The 21572-nt window shown below is 36.9% G+C and overlaps 1 protein-coding gene across 1 annotated transcript; it reads right to left on the bottom strand.

Moving 5' to 3' along the window:
- Positions 1–1995: 1995 nt before the first annotated feature.
- C1H6orf58 (chromosome 1 C6orf58 homolog) lies at positions 1996–14961 on the bottom strand. The gene is made up of 6 exons (XM_038525499.1): positions 14614–14961; positions 12861–12944; positions 10918–11102; positions 9905–10005; positions 4452–4690; positions 1996–2108 (listed from the first exon to the last, which is right to left on the bottom strand). Exons 1-6 carry the CDS (start codon positions 14912–14914, stop codon positions 1996–1998), a joined length of 1023 nt encoding a protein of 340 aa, XP_038381427.1. The 5' UTR covers positions 14915–14961.
- Positions 14962–21572: the final 6611 nt, after the last annotated feature.

Genomic DNA, 21572 nt, shown 5'->3' with positions numbered 1-21572 from the left:
GTGCATGGAGCCTGCTTCTCCCTCTGCCTATGTCTCTGCCTCTCTCTCTCTCTCTCTCTGTGACTGTCATAAATTTAAAAAAAAAAAAAAAAGGATTGTTTATTTCTGTGAAAAATGACAGTGGAATTTTAATAGGAAATGCATTGTCTGCAGATTGCTTTGGGGAGTATGGAAGTTTCAACAATATCAATGCTTCCAATTCATGAACATGGAATTTCTTTCATTTATTTCTGTCTTTTTAAATTTCGTTCATTAGTGTCTTACAGTTTTCAGCGTACAAGTCTTTCACCTCCTTGCTTAAATTAATTTCTAGGTATTGTATTCCTTTTGATGTAATTGTAAATGGAATTATTTTTTAATTTATGAATTTAGAGGCTATGAATCTACCACCATTACGTTAGATTATCTTACATTAACTATATTTTACCTTAGAAGTAGGCTTTATGCTTTCATATGTTTTCTTGTTACTAATTAGGAACACTTTTGTTTCAGCTTAAAGAAGTGCCTTAAACATTTCTTATAAAGCCAGTCTAGTAGAGAGCTAAACCCTTTTAGCTTTTGCTTATCTGGAGAACTTTGTTTTTTCTTTAATTCTGAAGGAATATTTTGCCAGGGAGAGTACTCTTTCTTGGTTGGGAGTTTTTTCTTTCAGCATTCAATTATATCATGCCACCCTTCTGGCTGATAAAACTTCTCCTGAAAAACCTGCTGAGTCTTATGCGGGGAGAGGGTGGTTCTCTTGTACATAATGAATTGTTTTTCTCTTACTGCTTTTAAGATTCCTTGTCTTTAACTTTTGACAATTTGATTATAATGTGTTTTGGTGTAGGTCTTTTGGCGTCCATCTTATTTGGAACTCTCTAGGTTTCCTGAATCTGTATGTCTGTGTCCTTCTCCAAGTTACAAATTTTCACTCATCATTTCTTTCAATACATTTTATGCCTCTTTCTCTCTCTCCCTTCTATTTTTGGGATGCTTAGAACACAAATATTGGCCCACTTGATGTTGTGCTAGAAATACCTTTAAGCTATCTTCTTCCTTTCTTATCCTTCTTTTTGCTCCTCTTATTGGATGAGATCTGTTGCCTTGTGCTGAAGTTCCTGATCCTGTTTTCTGCTTCACTAGACTGCAGTTGAACCTTTCTATTGAAATCTTCTGCTCTATTTTTACATTTTTTCAGGTCGGTGATTTCAGTTTGGTACTTTCTTATATTTTATATTTCCCTATTGAAATTTTTACTTGTTCATTAATTATTTTCCTGACCACAGAGAGCATCTTTAAGACCATTATTTTGAACTCTTTATAAAGGAAACCACTTATCTTCATTTCATTAAAGTCTTTTTCTGGGGCTTTATGCTGGTCTATTGTTTGGAACACATTCCTCTGGGTCTTCATTTTCCTTGCCTTTCTCTGCTAGTTCCTATGGATTAGACAAAACAGCCACCTCTTCCAGTTTTGAAGAAGAGGCCTCTGTATAATAGATAAATCTTATTCAACGTTGCCCTTGCTCTTGATTGTCTTTCAATCCTTTGTGAAACTGTTTAGTGTGCTCTTAATGGCCCCAGTCATTGAAAGTGGGCCAAAACCTGTCAGTGTCCCAAAGAGGTAGAGCTCAGTCAACACCTGGATGCCAGATGATTTTAAGGTGCATACTTGGGTAGCAACTTTTGTTTATTACAGTCCTATGGAACACATGAATTTAATTAAGCCCTGTTGGCCATTGGAGCCATGCAATCAAGAAGTATCATCTGGGTGACAACTGAAAAAAAAAAAAAAAATGAAACATGGCACCAGATGTATGTATAAGTTCCTTTACAGGAGATACCTCCATCCTGAAGCAAGACAAAAGGAGAGTGCAAAGATGGCACCTATCAAGTTCGTGGTTTCTGAAGAGTATTACAGTATTAAGACTTCTCCCTCAGTCCGTAGCTATTGAAATGAGCAAACAGGCCTCTAATGAAAAGATTGGGTGTGTTTCAATTTGCAGCCTCTGATCTAGATCCTTGGGAATTTGCCACAGTGAGTCTGCACAAGCCTTCTAAGAACTGTCTCTTCATTTGCTGTAGCCTTCTGGGTCTTGTTGATGCAAGCCCCATTGGCTTTCAAAGCTAGATGTTTTGGAAGCCCATCTTCACATGGAAGCCTTAGAAGTTGGAGTGCCATATGTGGGGTCCAGAACCACCACTCCCAAAAAAAAAAAAAAAAAAAAAAAAAAAAAACAAAACCACCACTCCCTAAGGAGAAGCTGGGAATTGTGAGATTCCTCCCTATAGTGTGTCACTTCGTCAAGGCTGGGACTTATGACAAGATTGTGTCTCAGCCTCTCTTTCCTGCCACAATGTGGATTTTTCTCTCATTTTCCAGAAATGTTCAGTCACTCAGTTTCTGGATTTGTATCAGAGTGAATTGTTCTGTCTGCGGCTGTAGATTTTGTGTGTTCATGAAAGGAAGTAAGTTCAGGAGCTTCCTATGTCACCAATGTTTTCTTAAGCATTTTAAATTACATTAACATGAAGCATCAGCTTCTGATAGTTTTGAATCTTCACTCAGTCTTCATTGTTTACTTTAAATGTCACTCATGGAAAAAAATGATAAAACTAGGCAAGCTTTGTTTTCTCACTAATTTATACCTAATATTATATTATTATAAAATAAAATCTAATACCTAAAATTATCTTTCAACTTTAATATGAGCTTTACTCTTAGAATATATAGAGTTAATGATTAAAACTTGATGCCACTATAGGCAAAGAGATGGTTGAGAATATAATGTAATTAAAAATGAAAAACCCCATTCCAATTCTTACAATTGGCAAATGTTAAAGAGCTAATTTGAAGCCAGAAAAGGTTAATTTTATTTTGTAGATTACATCTAGTGAATTTAGCTTAAGTGTCTTGTGGAAAACACTTCTGGAAACTAAAAAGTAGCTAAATGACACCTTGAAACCTTATTGTAAATGTATACATATGTTACCAAAGATTAATTGAAAATGCTCATTTTTAAATATCAATATTTGGTTTTCACTCATGCTTTGTTTTCAATATATTTGTTTTCTCTATTCTTTGCTTATCTGAAAACTCCAAGGCCTTTGATACTGTGACTGAACTCTGAGTGTCAATGGGAGCATGGAGAGTGGTTGCCAAGAGAATGACAACTAGATGATAGTAAATGCCTTATTATGCAACGTCTACACAATTATACTATCAAGGCTGATCATTTTTTCACCAGTAGTTTTCAACATTTAATCTTCCATTTTTTTGCTGTGAAAGCTATTCAAAACTAAGTGATATAAAGCCAGATTTCAGTAAAACTTAATCTTGTAAAAATCTTGTGGTACGGTACTTTCAAACTTTAAAGTTATTTCAACTTCCATTATCTACTCAGTTCTTCACCTTATATATCTTAAGAGGAAAGATCCAGTTTATGCAACCCAGACATACAATGCAATTACACCATCTGATCATTTGCAGAGTTAAGCAGGTGATTACCAAAAATCATTCTTCTCCTTTCATGGTATAGATTTGTCACACAAAATAGTTCTTAGACAATAATTTAATTCCCTAGCCCACTCGCTTCTCCAAACATGACAGCATCTTTGTACCGGTGAGATGTAGATAATATAGAAGCCAGAGGCTGGGAGGAGACTTAGTTCTCTCCTCATTGTGTAAAGGGAAGCTGCCACTGACTGAGAATACTGCACTGGAACCACTACTACAGCAAGAAGAAACTGCAATTGCATGAAGGCCTTAAATGTTTGGGCTTATTTTTTACTCTAACTCAAATAAGATTTCAAAAACATGTATTTAATGTATTTATGTTTACTTGGCTTGTTTATCTATCAGATTATTTGGGGGAGCCTAAAAAAAGTAATATTTTAATTGTTTTCAGCTTGGTTCACTGCATAAGAGCATACCTGGAAAATTGAGATGATGTGGTAATTCAAATGTACAACTAAAGATTCCTTCTGTTTCTCATTCTGATAGGAAGCCCTATAGTTGAGGAGCTCCAGCAGAATATATCATCCACAGCTAGTAAGGCTGGATGAAGGGAGCGCCTATAAGTCAATTTGCTAGTTTTCCCATTAATCATGCTGGGTTTTCTTTTGAGATTTCTTTATTTCATTCTAAATTAAGAGCAATGTATAAGTTGTTTTTTTTTTTTAAAAAAAAAAGGGACTACTATAGCAGCATCAAAGGATTATATATGGGTTTACAGATGAAAAGTGGACTTGGAGTAGTCTGGTGGCTTCATGGATCAATAAAGATGCATAAGAAGGGACAGACCAGGATTAGAAGGACCAAAAACTGTGGAATGGATACCAATGGAGAACCATGACTTTCTTTAACAGTATGCATTATAACAATCTTTGTATCTGATAAAATCATTTTTTCTTCCCTTATTCAATGAAATATTAATTTTCATTAAAATATATTGCTTATAAGGCCCTTACCTGGAAAGTTATCCACTTGGGAAAGAAAACTTAGAAGGAGCAAGACAGTGTTTTGAAATTCAGTAAAGTCGCTGATAAAGGGGGCTCTATCCCCATTAACAAGCATTCGTGGTGGCAGGCCCTCCTGGAATTCATGTGTTCTGACCAAAGTTGTAGGAAACAGGGAAGCAGCTAAATAATCCACAGCCACACACCAATTTCTTCCAAAATTTGCTTCCGCTTTAGAATAATACTCCAACCTAAGAGACAAGTAGAAACAGGTACAATTGCAACTAATCCACTCCAAATTTCAGCCTCATTATTTTCTTTCTTTTGTTTTTGATTTTTGAATTTCAAGTCTTTATTTAAATTCTAATTGGTTAACATACAGTGTAATATTGTTCTCAAGAGCAGAATTTAGTGACTCATCACTTACATAGAACACCCAGTGCTCATCACAAGTGAGGAACAATGGCTTAAATAACCTGTAATGGCTTAAATAAACTTCAAGCCCTAAGAACAATGGCTTAAATAAACACTAGGAAAGAAGTGAGGGCAGTGGTTGAAGGCACAGAGGTGTTTAGCAAAGTCAGATCCAATGGAAGCCTTTTAAATGATTTAAGTGAATATATTATTGGACAGTTCACCTAATAAGTCAGTTAAGAGAGAGTCAAGTAAAAATAAATAAATAAATAAATAAATAAAAACACACCTTTAAAAGCTCATTTTAATTTAAAATACAGTTATAGGTGCACCAGCCAATCTTAGGATCCAGGACCACAGAGCTTTAAGTAGACGTAGACTGTAAAGAGTTCAAGACTGTCTCAAGTAAATAAAAGACTCTAATATATTCTCTTTTTTTTTTTCTAATATATTATTTTACCTAAAAAAAGGTAACACATGAGATTTGAAGGAAGTGCCCCAGTATATAGTAGATTGCAAACATGGCCTCAATTTCTCAAAAGTCTTTATATCTCTGGTTTTTGGTCTCTTCAATGTCCCTTCCCTATTACATAGAAAGGAGACGGCAAGGAGAGAGGCTTTCTACCCTGGCTCAGCCATATAAGTTGATTTAGCCAATAGAACATTAGCCAACTTGACACCGCATAAGCTTGAACTGTGTTTTCACAATTTGGTTTCTCTCCCTTGCCATTCTTCCATCACTATGGCAAACACTCAAGGCTTGCGAATGGGAGACAAATGGAGCAGAGCTGAGCTTCTCCATTCATCCCTGTGTTGCCAATCAAATCAACAAACATGAGGTGAGCACGGGGAAGATCAGCAGACCTGCCCGACTGGATCTTAAACATGTGAGGAATAAACACTGCTGTATAGACGCTGAGATTCTGTAGTTATCAACCGTGCTACATTCTCGTGGAAAAAAAAAATGAATGAAATACAGGGCAACACACCTAATAAATTGGAACTTCTCAACAGTGAAAGTGAAGCTAAAAACTAATGGAGATACGCCTTCAAAAAATCTTAAGTATTGCTAGCCTAGGTTTCTGTATTCACTCAACCTCAGTCAAAAATCATGAAAGAATAATGATATTTTAAGAATGCAAATTACCTGCAATTTTTTCTTCTTATACAACTGTTCTGAATCGACTCATATGTAAGTCTTAACCAACAAAGTAATCCAGGAAATAAAACAATACAGGATACTGGAAATGGGTGAGTCAACATAAAGAAGAGACAAAGGCAATCTAGTACAAAGATCCTAGAGACCTAAGAATCGCATCTGACCACCTGGGCAGAACAGAGCAAGTCCACAGTTCTGAACGAAACCTCTACGAGAAGAAGAAATTGATATAATTCCGGATGCTTCTAAACACCTTAAGAAGAAACTTGTTTGGTTTGCCAATTTGAAGTAATTAGCGTTGTATATGATAGAAAGTAAACAAAAATTCACACAAAAAAATGATCAACTCTAAAGGGAATGAGATAATGAGAAAAATAATTATAATCAGTTTAGTACGTGTGATGTGAATAGTGATTGATAGTTAAAATAATGTAGCCACTGAACATTGACTCAATCCACATCATTAAACAATTATACAGAGAGAGTGGTAAGTGGGAAGAATTTGTGTGGAGTAGGGGTGAGGGGAACTGAGTGGTAATTTCCTATGGTCGTGATAAAAAGGATACTTAAATCTGCAATCAGGAAATGTTATAGGATTTTTTTATTTTTAGAAATATAGTACTAAATATCACAGTAACCAGTGGTTATAGTGGCATTCTCCCTGGATACTGCTGTGTCATTTTTTTATGTATTTTTGGTGGGAGGGATGGCAAAACCTCATAGAACCATTTGACTCTTTGTCTTTTTTTTTCAAGATTTTGTTTATTTGACGCAGAGAGAGACATTATAAGCAGGGGGAGGGGGCAGAGGGCAGAGGGGGAGGGAGAAGGCTCCTGAGTGAGCAAAGAGCCCCAAATGGGTGGGACTCCATCCCAGAGCCTGGGATCAAGACCTGAGCTGAAGGTAGTAGCTTAACCCTTAACGGACTGAGCCACTCAAGTGCTTCCATTTGACTCTTTAAATCATTGACATATAAGAAATGGATCATAGACAAACTAAAAATAATCCAAAACAAAAATAAGGAGGCACACCTGAGTTCAATATATAAAATAAAGAAATAGGAAGGAAGGAGGGACAGGGAGAGTGAGGGAGGGAAAGAAAGGAGGGAGGAAATAAAGGAGGAAGGAAGGAGGGAAAGAATCTTCTGAAGAAGAATCTTAGATTCTTCTAAGATTCTAAGATTCTAAGGACCATCCATCCACTACCCTAACTCCTAGGACAGGGAGACCCTGGTCACACTCACTTGCCTGCTAACCTACCTGAGAGGGAGAGAGGAGAGGTATGAATGATATTTTGTTCAGCTCAATTATATTTTGTTAAGCCCCAGGATTAAAAGATTCTTCATCAAGGAAGTGAATATTATATTTTATTCCCGCTTCCTTATATATTGAAAAGGTGAAAGCCTTCTTTAATTAAAACCTTTTAATGTCTTTTACTATCTTTTAGTAATTACTGACCTTGTAAAACTAGTCTGTAGGCCGTGTACACTGCAGGCAGCACAGCTTACAGGTAAGAGGATGAGCTATGGAGTCATGAGAAATTTAAACTTTAGCCCTGCCATTCACTAGCTGTAAGATTTTCAGCAAGTTACTAAACAGCTCGACCACATACTCAGTCTAGAAAAATTGAGGTATTTCAAAGTGAGATATTACATGAAGATACTTCGTGAAATTTCTTTTACTTGTACTTGAGAAACAGAAGCTACTTAAAAAATTCATTCGAGAGAGTCACCTGTTGCTACCTAAATAGAAGGTCAAGTAAGAAGGTCAAATTTCAGAGAATAAAAAAAGTTAATAAAAACTCTTTTTTTGTTGTTATAATTAGTGAGGAAAGTGCTTCTAATAGTATCAGAAAAAAAAATTTGGGTCATATGCTTGTGATCAAACTAATCATGTAATTATTCAAGATTTTTCATGAAAAAATTCATACGCTCTGTGATTTTAGAGTTTTTAAATAAACTTGGCCTGCTAAAAATATATTTCTTTCAAAACTGTTCCATGACATAAATAGGAATAAATACAAAAAGATTAAAAATCTAAACCCATAAGACACAAGAAATGTACCTGTAAGAAAAAAAATTTCTGCAATCTCCTTGAACTTTAGCTAAAGGACTCTCATATTTCCAAGGGACAAAGTTGCATTTCCTAGTGAATTATCTTTGGATATGAACCTGAAACATCTGTAAATGAAAAAAGTAGTCTAGAGAGATGACTTCTTATCTGTCAAATCTTGAGGTTGGCAATCTGAGACCGAAATCGTTGTCTAATAATCTCATTCCTATTTCCTGTCATCAGAATGGAAAGAACAGTTGAATTGCAACTGCTGTGCTGGCTTCAGCCCCAAATCCAATTACAAATGCTCCAATGGGAGAAAATTCCTCCATCCTCCAATTAATATCTAGTTTTTGAAGCCATATCAATAGGTAAAGGAGGAAATGTGTTTTGAATCTGCTACTGTAGCTGATTTATTTACTATACTGAAGGACGGAGTCGGTGGGAGAGACAATCAGTGAAATAAGTAAGAAACACTCCCACGTTCCTGCCTGGATTCACCTGTCTACTCAGACAGTACCAAGGACCCTGATTTTTGGTTCCTGTTTTGCACCGTACCCAGATTTCCATCCCAAATCTCTCTCCAATTGGTTGACCCCACCCCCAGATAGTGTCGATGATGGCTGATTTTATACATCAACATGACTGGGCCTCAGGGTGCCCGGATATTTAGTCAACATTATTTGGGGGGTATTTCTATGAGGGTTTTTCGGAAATCTCACTTTTCAAACCAGTTGACTGAGTAAAACATATTGCCCCCCCCCCCCCCCAGTGCGAATCGGCCTCCATTCAATCTGTTGGTAGTGTGAATAGAACAAAAAGATGACCTTCCCTAAATTAGGGGGAAATCTGATGAAGGCTGATGGCCTTCAAACTGGAACATAGGCTCTTCCTGGTTCTATATCTATCTATCTATCTATCTATCCTATCTACCTATCATCTATCTATTTATCTATCATCTATCACCTATTTATCCATCTATCATCTATCTATTTATCTATCTATCTATCTATCTATCTATCTATCTATCTATCTATCATTTATCTATCTATCATCTATCTATCATCTCTTTACCTTCCTACCTATCTTCTATTGGGGCTGTTTCTCTGGAGAACCCTGACTAATATAGTATCATTCACAGCTAAGCACAAATCATTCTTGCACCTTCTTATCTAAGTCTATAATAACCTCTAGATATACACCTAGAGTGCTTGATAATCTTCTGAGCTACCCTGCATGCTCACCTTGATGCTAGTTGATCTTTTTCCAGTATATACTCTCCACAGTATAAGTACCTACCAGTACTGTGCCCATGATCAAAATATTGAAGACAGGGATCCCTGGGTGGCTGAGTGGTTTAGTGCCTGCCTTCAGCCAGGGTGTGATCCTGGACTCCAGGATCGAGTCCCACATCGAGCTCCCTGCAGGGAGTCTGCCTCTCCCTCTGCCTGTATCTCTGCCTCTCTCTCAGTCTGTGTCGCTAATGAATAAATAAGTAAAATCTTTAAAAAAATATATTGAAGACAGTTTCTTTTCTTTTTTTATATAGAGAAATTGGTCATATGTTTTATTTGTTTGTTGGTTGGCTAGCTATTTCATTAGCTGAAATAATTGGTTAGCACCAGATGTTTTTTTTTTCTCAAAATTTGCTTCTTCTTCATAAAATATTTTCTAAGTCTAATCATTCTAAAATACTTATACTTCATCATTAAAAATACCCAATGGTTAATATTATTTAATAGGAACATTGACTACCACTTTAGAAGAGGAATAAAAAGGCATAAGTGAGGCCCAAAATCATTTACCATATTAAATAGAAATGATTTGGGATCCATTCTTACCTATCTTCAAATATTTTGCCAACAGTATCTATGGTTGCAACATGTGCAGCCCATAAGTACTTCAACAGGTCTTCAAAGGTACTGGAAGGATACTGTAAATGCTGCAGCGAGGAGAAATTTATTCATATTTGAGAAAATACAACAATTTCTCTCCTTAAAATTTAATCTTACTCCCATACGTAATTTAGCAATATCCTGCATGAGAGGAGAATTTTGTTTCTAAGAACTGTATAAGCTCTCAGTGACTAACACTTTGTAAAAGAATATAATAAATATCTATTATAAATAATATTATTGAACACATCTATAAGAAATGAGCTGCAACAATTTTCCCAGGAGTCAGTATTTTATACTGGATTTTGTTTTTGATTTGTCATTTGTTTTTCTGCTACCATAGCAAAAGTTACCACTAAAGTTTAAGAAAAGGAGGACATTTTTATTAGAATCTTTAATCCAATCATATCTAAAGTAGTGAACTAATAATCTATGGAACTAGTAAATCCATCTTTTCATTGTGCATCTTAGCCCACATCTATGTTTAACCAATGTTCACATTTTGCTCATTGAATATTTGGTTTTGATTGCCACATAATTGTTTAGTTTACCTATATGATCATTTATTAATTCAGTTGGAATAAGTTATTTGACTCTTCTAATAACCAACTCCATAATTGTATTTCTCCTAAAAGTTAATTCTTCGTTGCCATGCAGATTCAATTAAACAGAATAATCTTTGCATTTAGTCAGATATCTTATGCAAGCTCACATTTATGTATTATTTATTTGGAATGAGAGGATCGAGTTTGTGTTAATGCCATATTGGCTCAGAGGGAACGAACGCCCCACCTACTGCCCCGCTTCAAATGTAATAATATAATTCGCCTGACAGTTTACGTTTTTACACTTAGGAAATATACGATGCACACAAAAACCTAGGCAAAAAGCACTATACAAAACAGAAAATTCTCTTACCACCTCCTAAGAAAATAAATTATAAAACTTTAAAAAGCAACCTGGTAAAAGGCATTCCACTTGCTCATTATCTCAGGAAAGGACGACCGGCAACTAGAAACATTAAGACAAAACTTTGTCTGGTCCTTGGGTGGTGGCAAAAGCATGACTTGGTCCGATGATATCCCCATTATGCCAGAGTCAACCGCAGCAAGGAAGGGCAATGCACATAGAAAGTAATTCATATCTGTAACAGCAAAATACTTATTATTACTGCAAATACTAACAAATGGGATAGAGAATATTTTTAAGTTATCTGTAAACCAGTAGGCAAAAATCACACATTCAGAAACCTAGCAAAAAAAAAAAAAAAAATTGAAAATCTCCCTAAGGATCATTCTACATAACTTTAATATGCTTTTGTTAATAACCCTACAATCAGGGGCCCCGGGTGGTTCATTGCATTAAGCGTCTGCCTTGAGCTCAGGTCATGATCCTGGGGTCCTGGGATGGAGCCCCGTGTCTGGCTCTCGGCTCCACGGGGAGCCTGCTTCTTCTCCCTCTCCCTCTGCTGCTCCCCCTGCTTGTGCTCGCTCGTGTGCGTGCTCTCTCTCTCTGTCTCTCTCTAAAATAAATAAATAAAACCTTTTTAAAAAATAACCCTATAATCATAGACATAGGCTTAAGCAGTTGTCTATGATATTTTTTGTCTATGATATTTTAAATAAAAACTAATATGTAATATTAAGTTAATATTATATAATATTCAATATTAATTTAATATTATTTAATATTCATTTTTTTCAAAGCATTAAGCAAAAAAAGGAAGGAAGTTATCTACTTGTGCACAGAATGACACACCTCTAATTGAAGTTTTTTTCATAAAATGTAATTTTTTTCTAAGACATTTTAGTGTGGTTAGAGTGTTGACATTGCATACTTTGTATTTAGCCAAGTTTCATGTGCAACTGTGATATCACAAAGCCCTGGTTTCAGATTAGGTTTTTAAAGCCCACATTTTGGATAAGTGTTGACAGTAGATCTCTGGATGATTAAATTGACAATGAATTAGCTGTTTTTCATTTCTCTCTAAATATAACCTATTCCAGCAGATTTAGACATTATAATTTAGAGGGCTGTAAAGCCTCAGCTGATTCTCACTGGTGATGCAGAATGTCTTTTATCACAGACACGCATTTATGAACGTAATCCTATGCCCCAGTGGAGCAGCCTGATGCTCCAAACTCCTGAATCAATCTGGGGATAAGAAACCCTGAATTCCAAACCGTGACTATTCGTGGGTCTTTGAAAAGAACCAGTGTGTGCGGTATTAGAAAAAATATGTAAAAAAAAAAGAGAGAGAGAGAGAGAGAGAGAAAGAAAAAATATGTAAAGGTGTATGTGGTGTGTGTCACCCTAAGAAACTGAAACTTCATATATTCTTGTCTCTTATCGGGAAATGTCTCTAAGGAAATATATGTAAATTAATTTAATTACTAAAACACAAAATAGAATTAAAGAATTTGAAAATGTCTTCTGGTTATTTTAGGATTCAATGTCTGACAGACGCCTTCGATTACTGATTGATAAAATGATTTGTGGTACCCACCCTGACGTGTTAGGGCATGAAAGGCAAACACATTTGGTTGGGGTGAAATGAGGAAAAAGCCCTAATCACTTGTTCCCTCCTTTCTCATCCCCCCTCATCCTGGAGACCCCCCTCACGTCGGCCTCCCTCCTCCCTGCTAGGCCGGGCTTTCAGAGGCCCTGGTCCCTTCCCGGCCCTTGTTCTCTGCTTCTGTGACAAGCTCGTGTCCCAGGGAATCATTACTGACACGACGGCTGTCCAATTCGAGGATGTGGCACCAAGGCCACAAGGTGCACAATGAAACAGATTCCTTCTTAGAAAGAACTAGTACTGTCCTCTCTCCGTCCCTAAGGTTTCGGGTGGAACACTTTCCTTGGGGGATGGTTAGTACCTGTTTTGCCACTTAAATGAACCTACCAGCCCACCAACTGTCCACAGAGACGCACAGAGGATCAGAGTCATAGCCACAGTCGGTCCTTCTTCTGGGATCAGCTAATCTTCCTAGAAGAAAGAAGGGGGTGCAGGGATTATTTATTATACAATAACATTCTTGAGTATCAATAAATATTTTGCTTTAATTTGGTCTCTTATTCTTTCATTGATCCCTAACAACTCCCTCCCACTCAATCTCCTTCTCCCTTCCTTTTCTTGTCCCTTCCTTAAACACACACACACACACACACACACACACACACACACCCTACACTCAATCATATGTCCCTATTCCACCCCATTTCCAAGTTCTGTCCTTTGGCTTAATTTCTGATATTATTACATTAGAATAGAATTTTTCATGGTGGACCTAAACCTTGATATTTTTTTTTAACTAGGCAGTTATTTTCAATATGCAGCCAAGGCTGAGAAACACTGCTTTAGCTTATTTGTTTACTTCCTAATAGATTTACTTTCTATTTCCCCAGTAAAATTTCAGCCACATTTCAAGCCTCAGTTTAAATTCATTTTTTTTTCCTGATTACTCCAGCTGACTCCTCCACTCTGCCCCTCGTTTGGCACTTTTAACTTTTATCCAAGAGTAGTTGTGTTTTTTCTTCCACTTAATTTCTGCTATCTTTCCCGTTTCACTTGTGTTGTTATAAATTCTTTGATGGCAGGGAAACTGTCTGAAAGTCCTTATTCACACCCCATCTCCCCACTGCTCTTAGCAAATGCTGGACACTTATCAGTTCATCAGCGGAAGAGTTTAGCCAGGCTTGACCCTGATGTGTGAATTCAGTGAGTCAGAAGGGCATTAATCCACCAGCCCTTTCAGACTCCATCTCTCTCCCCTGAGGGTGGGCTGCCTCCCAGAGTAGACTTAATGTCACTGATTTCTTTTGAACTAGGGTTGTTTTGATGCCAAGGAAAGCCAGATAAATAGGAGTAGATTTGGGTCGCAGGACATTCCCTGACAAAGATGCGTGACTTGTCAACCACAGGAGTTCCTGAATCTGATCACTGCTCAGACTTAAGATAAACTGTGATCTTCTAGTTTTTTCATTGGACTACAACAATGAAATTTCCTTATTAGTGGTGTTATCAGTATGGAGTAGGCAGGAGGCACCACTCGCTTTCATGAGCTGCTTCTGTCAGCCAGAACAAAAATATCTTTCTAATTTATGAATTCTTGGCCCAGAGCGTATATCTCCTAACTAAATGCTAGAATGTATTTTCAAAAGGAGTCAATCATTTGCAGAGAAACATCGTCATGAGCAAGATGCCACTCCTTGCCTAGCAGCCCTATCTCCACGTTTAGGTAATCACAATTGGGACTTCAAAAAATTTCAAGTTAATTTGACAACACCTTCTGTTTTTAACGTATATCCTTTTGACTGTTTTGTTCATCTAAGTGCTTAGAATGGCATCATCTGGCATCTAGCAGGAGTTCAATGAATACTCGTAGAATGCTCAATAGATCTGACATGATGTCTTTGTGTTTGGCAGCTATGCCTGATGCACCATTGTGATTTCTAGTCAAAACAGAAGCACACAAAAGAAAGACTTATAGAAGAAGAAGAGTAGAAGTAGAGAAATATGATTATGAGAGGGGAAGAGGAAAAAAGAAAAGGATCAATTCTCAAAGATGCGGTATGGTATATATAGAGTCTTAGTTCCCGATTACTCCATGGTTATACTGGTAGATCATTAGGATGATAACAAGAGTCATTCTTACCTGTTTTGTATTGCCAGCCATTCTGGAGAGGTAACCCCCATAAAATGTTTTGTTCATTGTCTAATAGAATGTTTTCAAAATAACTTGCTGTCTTGTTCACTAGGATTTTGTACATCCCCATTCTCTCAGGATATACCCAGGGATCAATAATGTACTTTCCATTCTTTACCCTGTAGTCACTGAACTGACTAGCACTTTTCTTCCACAGCGGGGGATACAGATCTGAGAAATTAGATGCTCCTGCTAAAGAAACAGAAAAGCAACCAAGTAGTACACAGGTCCAAGGAAGAAGGAAAGCCATTGTGTCAAAGCTGGGGATTGAGATTGTGGCAAGGCTTTTATTGGGAAATGGAGGAAGAAGTCATGGTATTTGCTTTTATCTCAGCACATCAACACATTTTGCTCTTTTCCCAGAAGATGACAGAGTGAAGATGGGAAGGCCTTACCAATGAAAATAAGGTGCCTATCTTATGAATAGCATCATCAAAAGTTTCTTATCCACATGATAGTCCAAAAAAACTGTTGAAAATTCTATTGTTGAATGAATAAATATTTTAAACCCTTTCATAAAACTTCTGTTAGGTTTACATTGTGTTTGTGTGCCTATTAAATTAAATACCCTCCTACACATATATCTTGACCGTAATTACCTAGAAATGTAAGGGTATGGGCAGTCACCTATGTCTGCAGAAAAGGATTTACATAGCAAATCTGAGAATGTTATCATTAAATAAACCTGCTTGTAGTTTGGCCCTTGGCTGGCATCTGCCTACTTGGCTCTCAAAGTTCTTAGTCAACAGTAAAATGACAAGTGATTCACTGTACCTAGACTGTGCAAACAGTATGGTTTATGCTCAACATCTGCTTTCCTTGTAGAGTCTGGAACTTTCGTACATGACTAGCTCCCAGTAAACAGCTTGGGCATTGCCTCTTTAATGGGCATCCCTGGGCAGAAACATGACACACATATTGCTGTTACTTCTGTTACTGGGGGGAAAGTGCACTCTGTGTGACCTCTCATTGGAAGGAAAGAGCATGTGGGAATCTACGCATACGTTCCTCCAGACTCTGCCTCTGTCTTTCCCCTTATTGTTCAGCTGTGTATGCTTACTACACCACCACAAAGAACCTTAGCAATGAGTAGAATTGTATGCTGAATCTTGTGAGTCTTCTAGAAAATGTTTAAACACAGGTCCCTGAATGAAAACTTCAGTTACCCATCAGTTATCTCTCACCAAAGGCTAAGAAAGAAATTTTGAAACATTTTAGTATGTTTAGTGAAATAAAAACTTCTAGTCCCCATATTGAATCATATATCTTTAGATCCTAGAGGAAAAGACAGAGTCTAATAGGTTTTAATTTCAGATGTGTAAATTTCAACAATATAAAGAAAAAATTCCCAGTGATAATAATTTGAAGGAATAGAATGCCTTAAAGAGCTGAATTTTCTCCATGCAGAGGATATTGAACTAGTCTTTGATACATTAGCTAACATTAAAAATAGTTGAATTTTGGAACTCCTGTGTCAGAATCTAAAAAATAGGTTAAAATGGCCTATAATAGTATAGATAAAACTACTGTCAACAAAAACCTTGCAGGAGTTTCCTAGCCTACATTGTGATTACAAAATATATCACCAATAATATTGGGGCACTCCCTCCTCATTGAAAAAATTTTTAATGTATTGTACAAATAATTAAGATGGATGTACCAGGATTTAAAATAATGTGTAGGGATCCCTGGGTGGTGCAGCGGTTTGGCGCCTGCCTTTGGCCCAGGGCGCGATCCTGGAGACCCGGGATCGAATCCCACGTCGGGCTCCCGGTGCATGGAGCCCTCTTCTCCTTCTGCCTATGTCTCTGCCTCTCTCTCTATCTCTGTGACTATCATAAATAAATTTTTAAAAAATTTTAAAAAATAAAAATAAAATAATGTGTAAATATTATTATATACTGAAAAAAATGATCCATTTAGTAGAAGTTCTGTTGCAAGGAAGAAGCTTGAAGTGTGCCTATCTATCCAATAGAATAAGCCAGCCTGTTGGCAAAAACTCCCAGTTAATTCCCAGTTTTCTTTCATCCTTGTTAGCCAGGAATATGGATATCCAGAATTAAGGCTGCAATTCCAGCATCCCTTGCATAAGCAGCCACATTACTAAGTGCCAGGCCACTGGGATATGAATGGAAATGGTGTCCATGTACCCCTTAAAAAATGGATAGGCCACTTTTTCATCCCTTTCTCTATTCTGTGGCTAGATGTGATGGCTGTAATTCCATCTCAATGCTTATGGACAATGATTCCATCTTGAAGTTAACAGAATGCAAAGCTGGAGATTGCATGAATCCCAGAAAATGGGGCAACCACGAGATATAACTTAAGTTCCTACCTATGAATTCCACCTGAGAGAGAAATAACTTTCTTTTTCTTTTTTTTTTTTTTTTTTTGAGAAACAACTTTCTATATATTTCAACCACAGTTTGAATTTCACCTACATATAGTGAAAATAATGGCCTCATGAATATAAGCAGTACATCAGGAAAGTCTTCTTATTAGCATCATTAGAAACCCGTTTCCCAGCAGGTCATAGGTGAGGCTTGCTTCTGGCATGGACCACACTGAATATCCCTCAGCGGGATATAACTTCTTGACTCCTGTCATTTTATTTATGGTCTTCTGATCACTTATTATTCAACTTTCCAAACACATTACTATAAAGGGGAAGTGGTGAAAATTACTGTTCTATTCTGGATCAAGAATACAAGCATTCTGGGTTCAAGAAAATACGTTCTATCTTTATAAAGAGGTTAATATATGGATGTGTACTATATGACCTATTTTTCTTTTTTTAAGATTTTATATATTTATTCATGAGAGAAACAGAGAGAGAGAGAGAGAGAGAGAAAGAGGTAGAGACACAGGCAGAGAGAGAAGCAGGCTCCATGCAGGGAGCCTGATGCGGGACTTGATCCCGGGACTCCAGGATCACGCCCAGGGCTGAAGGCGGCTCTAAATCACTGAGCCACCTGGGCTGCCCAAGACCTATTTTTCTATAACCAAATGCCAACACCATACTTAATGGGAGAAACCTTAAGAGCATTTCCTTTAAAGCCAATTATAGGATAAAAACAATCACTATCATTTTAATCATTTAACTTTCTTTCCAGATACCATACAATTACATTAGTATAGATAAAGAAATTAGATGCATAGAATTGTCAGTGAGGAGGAGATATTATTTTTGCAGATGGTATTATGGTATCTGGAAAATGGGAGAGAGTACACTAAAGGGGTAGCTGTAAAGAAAAAGAGAGTTTCACCACAGTAACCTTCTTGCTAGACACATCACCAAAAACAAGGGAAACAAAGGCAAAACTGAACTATTGGGATTCCATCAAGATAAAAAGATTTGCATAGCAAAGGAAACAGTGGACAAAGCCAAAATGCAACCAACAGAATGGGAGATGTTTGCAAATGACATATCAGGTAAAGGGCTAGTATCCAAAATCTATAAAGAACTTATCAAACTCAATACCCAAAGGAGAAATAATCCAATCAAGAAATAGGCAGAAGACATGAACAGACATTTCTCCAAAGAAGACAAACAAATGGCCAACAGGTACATGAAAAAATAGTCAACATCACTCGGCATCAGGGAAATACAAATCAAAACCACAGTGAGATCCCACCTCACACCAGTCAGAAGGGCTAAAAAGAACAAGTCAGGAAATGACAGATGTTGGTGAGGATGCGGAGAAAGAGGTACCCTTGTCCACTGTTGATAGGAACGCAAGCTGGTTGCAGCCACTCTGGAAAACAGTGTGGAGGTTCCTCAAAAAGTTGAAAATGGGGCTACCCTATGACCCAGCAATTGCACTACTGGGTATTTACCCCAAAGATACAAATGTAATAATCTGAAGGGGCACCTGCACCCTAATGTTTATAGCAGCAATGTCCACAATAGGCAAACTGTGGGAAAAGCCCAGATATCCTTCGACAGATGAGTGGATAAAGAAGATATGGTATGTATATATTTCTATCATGGACTAATATTCAGCCATTAAAAAAAAAAGAAAAGAAAAGAAATCTTGCCATTTGCAACAATGCGGATGGAACTAGAGGGTATTATGCTGAGTGTAATAAGTCAATCAGAGAAAGACAATTATATGATCTCACTCATATGTGGGATTTGAGAAACAAAACAGAGGATAATAGAGGAAGGGAGGGAAAAATAAAACAAGGCATAATCAGATAGAGAGACAAACCATAAGAGACTCTTTATCACAGGAAACAAACTGAGGTTCACTGGAGGACAAAAGGGTTGGGGGATGGGGTAACGGGATGATGGACATTAAGGAGGGCATGTGATGTAATGAGCACTGGGTGTCACTGACCACTACCTCTAAAACTAATAATACATTTTATGTTAATTAATTGAATTTAAATTTTAAAAAGTAAAATAGACTGTAAAAAATAAATAAAACTCTTTAGAAAATTTTTAAAAAGAGAATTTCATAAACTGGCCATGTACTAAATTAGTATCTATAAATAAGTAGTTTTTAATGTAAAAAACAATCTGAAGCATAAAGGGATAAATATGTTGGAAGAAAAGTTCCCATTTAAAATGTCAACAAAGGGACTGAAATATCTAGGAATACATTTAAATGTGTAGATTAATATGGAAAAAAAGTCTAAATTTAGACACACTCATGAGAGACATAAAATAAAACTGAACAAGTTTAAGTCATGTCATGTTCTTACATGAAAAAACTGAACATTATCAAGATGTTAATTTATAAATTCAACACAATCACAATGAGAAATATTAACAGTATTTTTAGAAGTAGTACAGCTAAGTCTAAAGTCTGTAAAAAAAAAGTAGAGAAAATAGGAAAACTAAAAAATAATAGCTAATAAGAAGGAGAGGAAACTTCCCTTAACCAATATTAAAACCTCAATGATTAAAGTAAGACACTAGAGTCTCCAGCCATACCCACAGTCAACAGTGGGATACTGTAACCATAAGCATATAAGCAGACGGATCATTGGATGAACAACAACAAAAAGTGTTTTTTTTAAATAAGACCCCATCTCAAAACAAGTGAGCAATTTAACAGAATTGTAGGGCTAGATCTGTGCAGTCCTTACAGGCATGGTAGACATTGGGTTCTTACACACAGTGGGAAAATACAAATATATCCTGAAGTCAGATATCTGTTAAAAATACTAAAATAAATCATAATGTCAATAAAAGAAGCTGGATTTTCTAATCCAGAAAACTATGAACAGTACATCTGGGTGTCTTGAACAAGCCAAAGAGAAAATAATCAGAAGCTTGCAAGTAAGCCTCAAGTGAATGTTCGCCTTCTCATGGCATAGACTGCTAGGCACGTGCACCTAGAGTCATTATTCCCTTCTTCCTTCAGAAGGCAACAACGATGCTCTTAGTGGAGGATGATCTTCCTGGAGTAAAGGTGATGTTAGCTCCCTCCCTTGCAGCAAGTTGTGACTATGTGATTAAGTTCTGCTCCATTGACCACAAGCCAAGGTGCAGGTGTTGCAGATTTCAGGAAATATCCCTAAGTGACAATTCATCTTTTCTTATTTTTTCCCTCCTTCTTTCCCCTGGCTGGAATAACTTGAGGCAAAAAAAAAAAAAAAAAAACCCTCTTAGATTATGAAGTAGCAAAAATGGTGGCAGAGCAGTTGGGTCTCTGATACTCATGGAGCTCTAACCTCTATGCTTCTGGACTACTGTTTCTAAAAAAGAAAATAAATTTGATCTTGTACAAGACAATTTCTCTTTTGCAGGATTTGTTACTATCTGGAGGACCTGATCTGAACTCACATTCCAATTATGGCTTTTAATATCTCTCTGACTCTTTCCTTAACTGCAGTGTAGACATGATGTCATATACTTTTATAACCGCTAATTATTACTGTTTCATGTTGTTTGAAATTTGTAATAATAGCACTGAAAATCTGGATTCGATTATTGAATAGAAAATCTGTATTTAACTTTGAAGCACAAACCCTAAAACAACCCAATCTGTATTTGTATTTGAGGCACATGCATATGTGCAATAACTCAAATGCCAAAAGATCAATGTGAGATGAACCCTAATATCCTACTTCACAACGAGGACACTGAGGACTCTCAGGATCAAACCACTTACCCAAAGTAACTCAGGATGCAGATGAGAAAGAAATCATTTCAACCTTGCATTAGCCATATGAACTTGAAGACTCTCATTCTAATTTTTTTCTGCAAAACAATAATAAGACTATCCTCTACTTCTGCACAGTCACTGGGAAACGTTGATGAGAGGATGCAGACAAAAGCAGTAAGAGTATAAAACCATGGAAAACTAAAATCGTAAAGCTATTTGTATTAGAATTAAACACCATGGTACCTGGGTGGCTCAGCAGTTGAGCATCTGCCTTTGGCTCAGGTGGTGATCCCAGGGTCCTGGGATCCAGTCCCGCATGGGGCTCCCCGCAGGGAGCCTGCTTCTCCCTCTACCTCTGTTTCTGTCTCTCTCTCTCTCTCTCTCTCTCTGTGTGTGTGTCTCTCATGAATAAATAAATAAAATCTTAAAAAAGAAAACCTACTGTCCACTTGACCAAGTCAAGACGACAGTAGTTGGCTGACCTGTGAGCTTCGTAACCTTGTCTAGCTGTTCTCTATATCATAGCAACAACACATTCATTGTTTCTTGGAATAAGATTTTGCTTTTTTACTCACCGTTTGATTGAATCTTTCCCCATCTCATCTCCACTTAACACTATCATACTTTTTATGTCAATTCAAGTTCTGTCCTCCACGAATCTTCTGTGATTCAGCACATTGCTTTGCATGCAGTAGATAACCCTTGTAACATAACTTAATTTCATTTATCTTTAGCAAATGAATTGTATCCTGAATAGGCGAGTGTTGGGAGGGGCAGAGATAGAAAGAGGAG

Source organism: Canis lupus, chromosome 1 (assembly GCF_011100685.1).
Source record: "Canis lupus familiaris isolate Mischka breed German Shepherd chromosome 1, alternate assembly UU_Cfam_GSD_1.0, whole genome shotgun sequence".
NCBI classification, from domain to species: Eukaryota; Metazoa; Chordata; class Mammalia; order Carnivora; family Canidae; genus Canis; species Canis lupus.
Note: the sequence above shows the minus strand (reverse complement) of the source record. Positions and strands in the feature narration are given on the sequence as shown.

What these genes read in the sequence shown, in the direction of transcription:
- C1H6orf58 (XM_038525499.1), bottom strand. Translation starts at nt 14,914, where the DNA reads ATGGCTTTCCTTCTTCCTTGGACCTGTGTACTACTTGGTTGCTTTTCT. An exon ending in TGTGGACAGTTGGTGGGCTG is followed by an intron (nt 11,103 to 12,860) that starts GTAGGTTCATTT and finishes TTGCTGTTACAG; the next exon opens with ATATGAATTACTTTCTATGT. An exon ending in GGCAAAATATTTGAAGATAG is followed by an intron (nt 4,691 to 9,904) that starts GTAAGAATGGAT and finishes CTTGTCTCTTAG; the next exon opens with GTTGGAGTATTATTCTAAAG.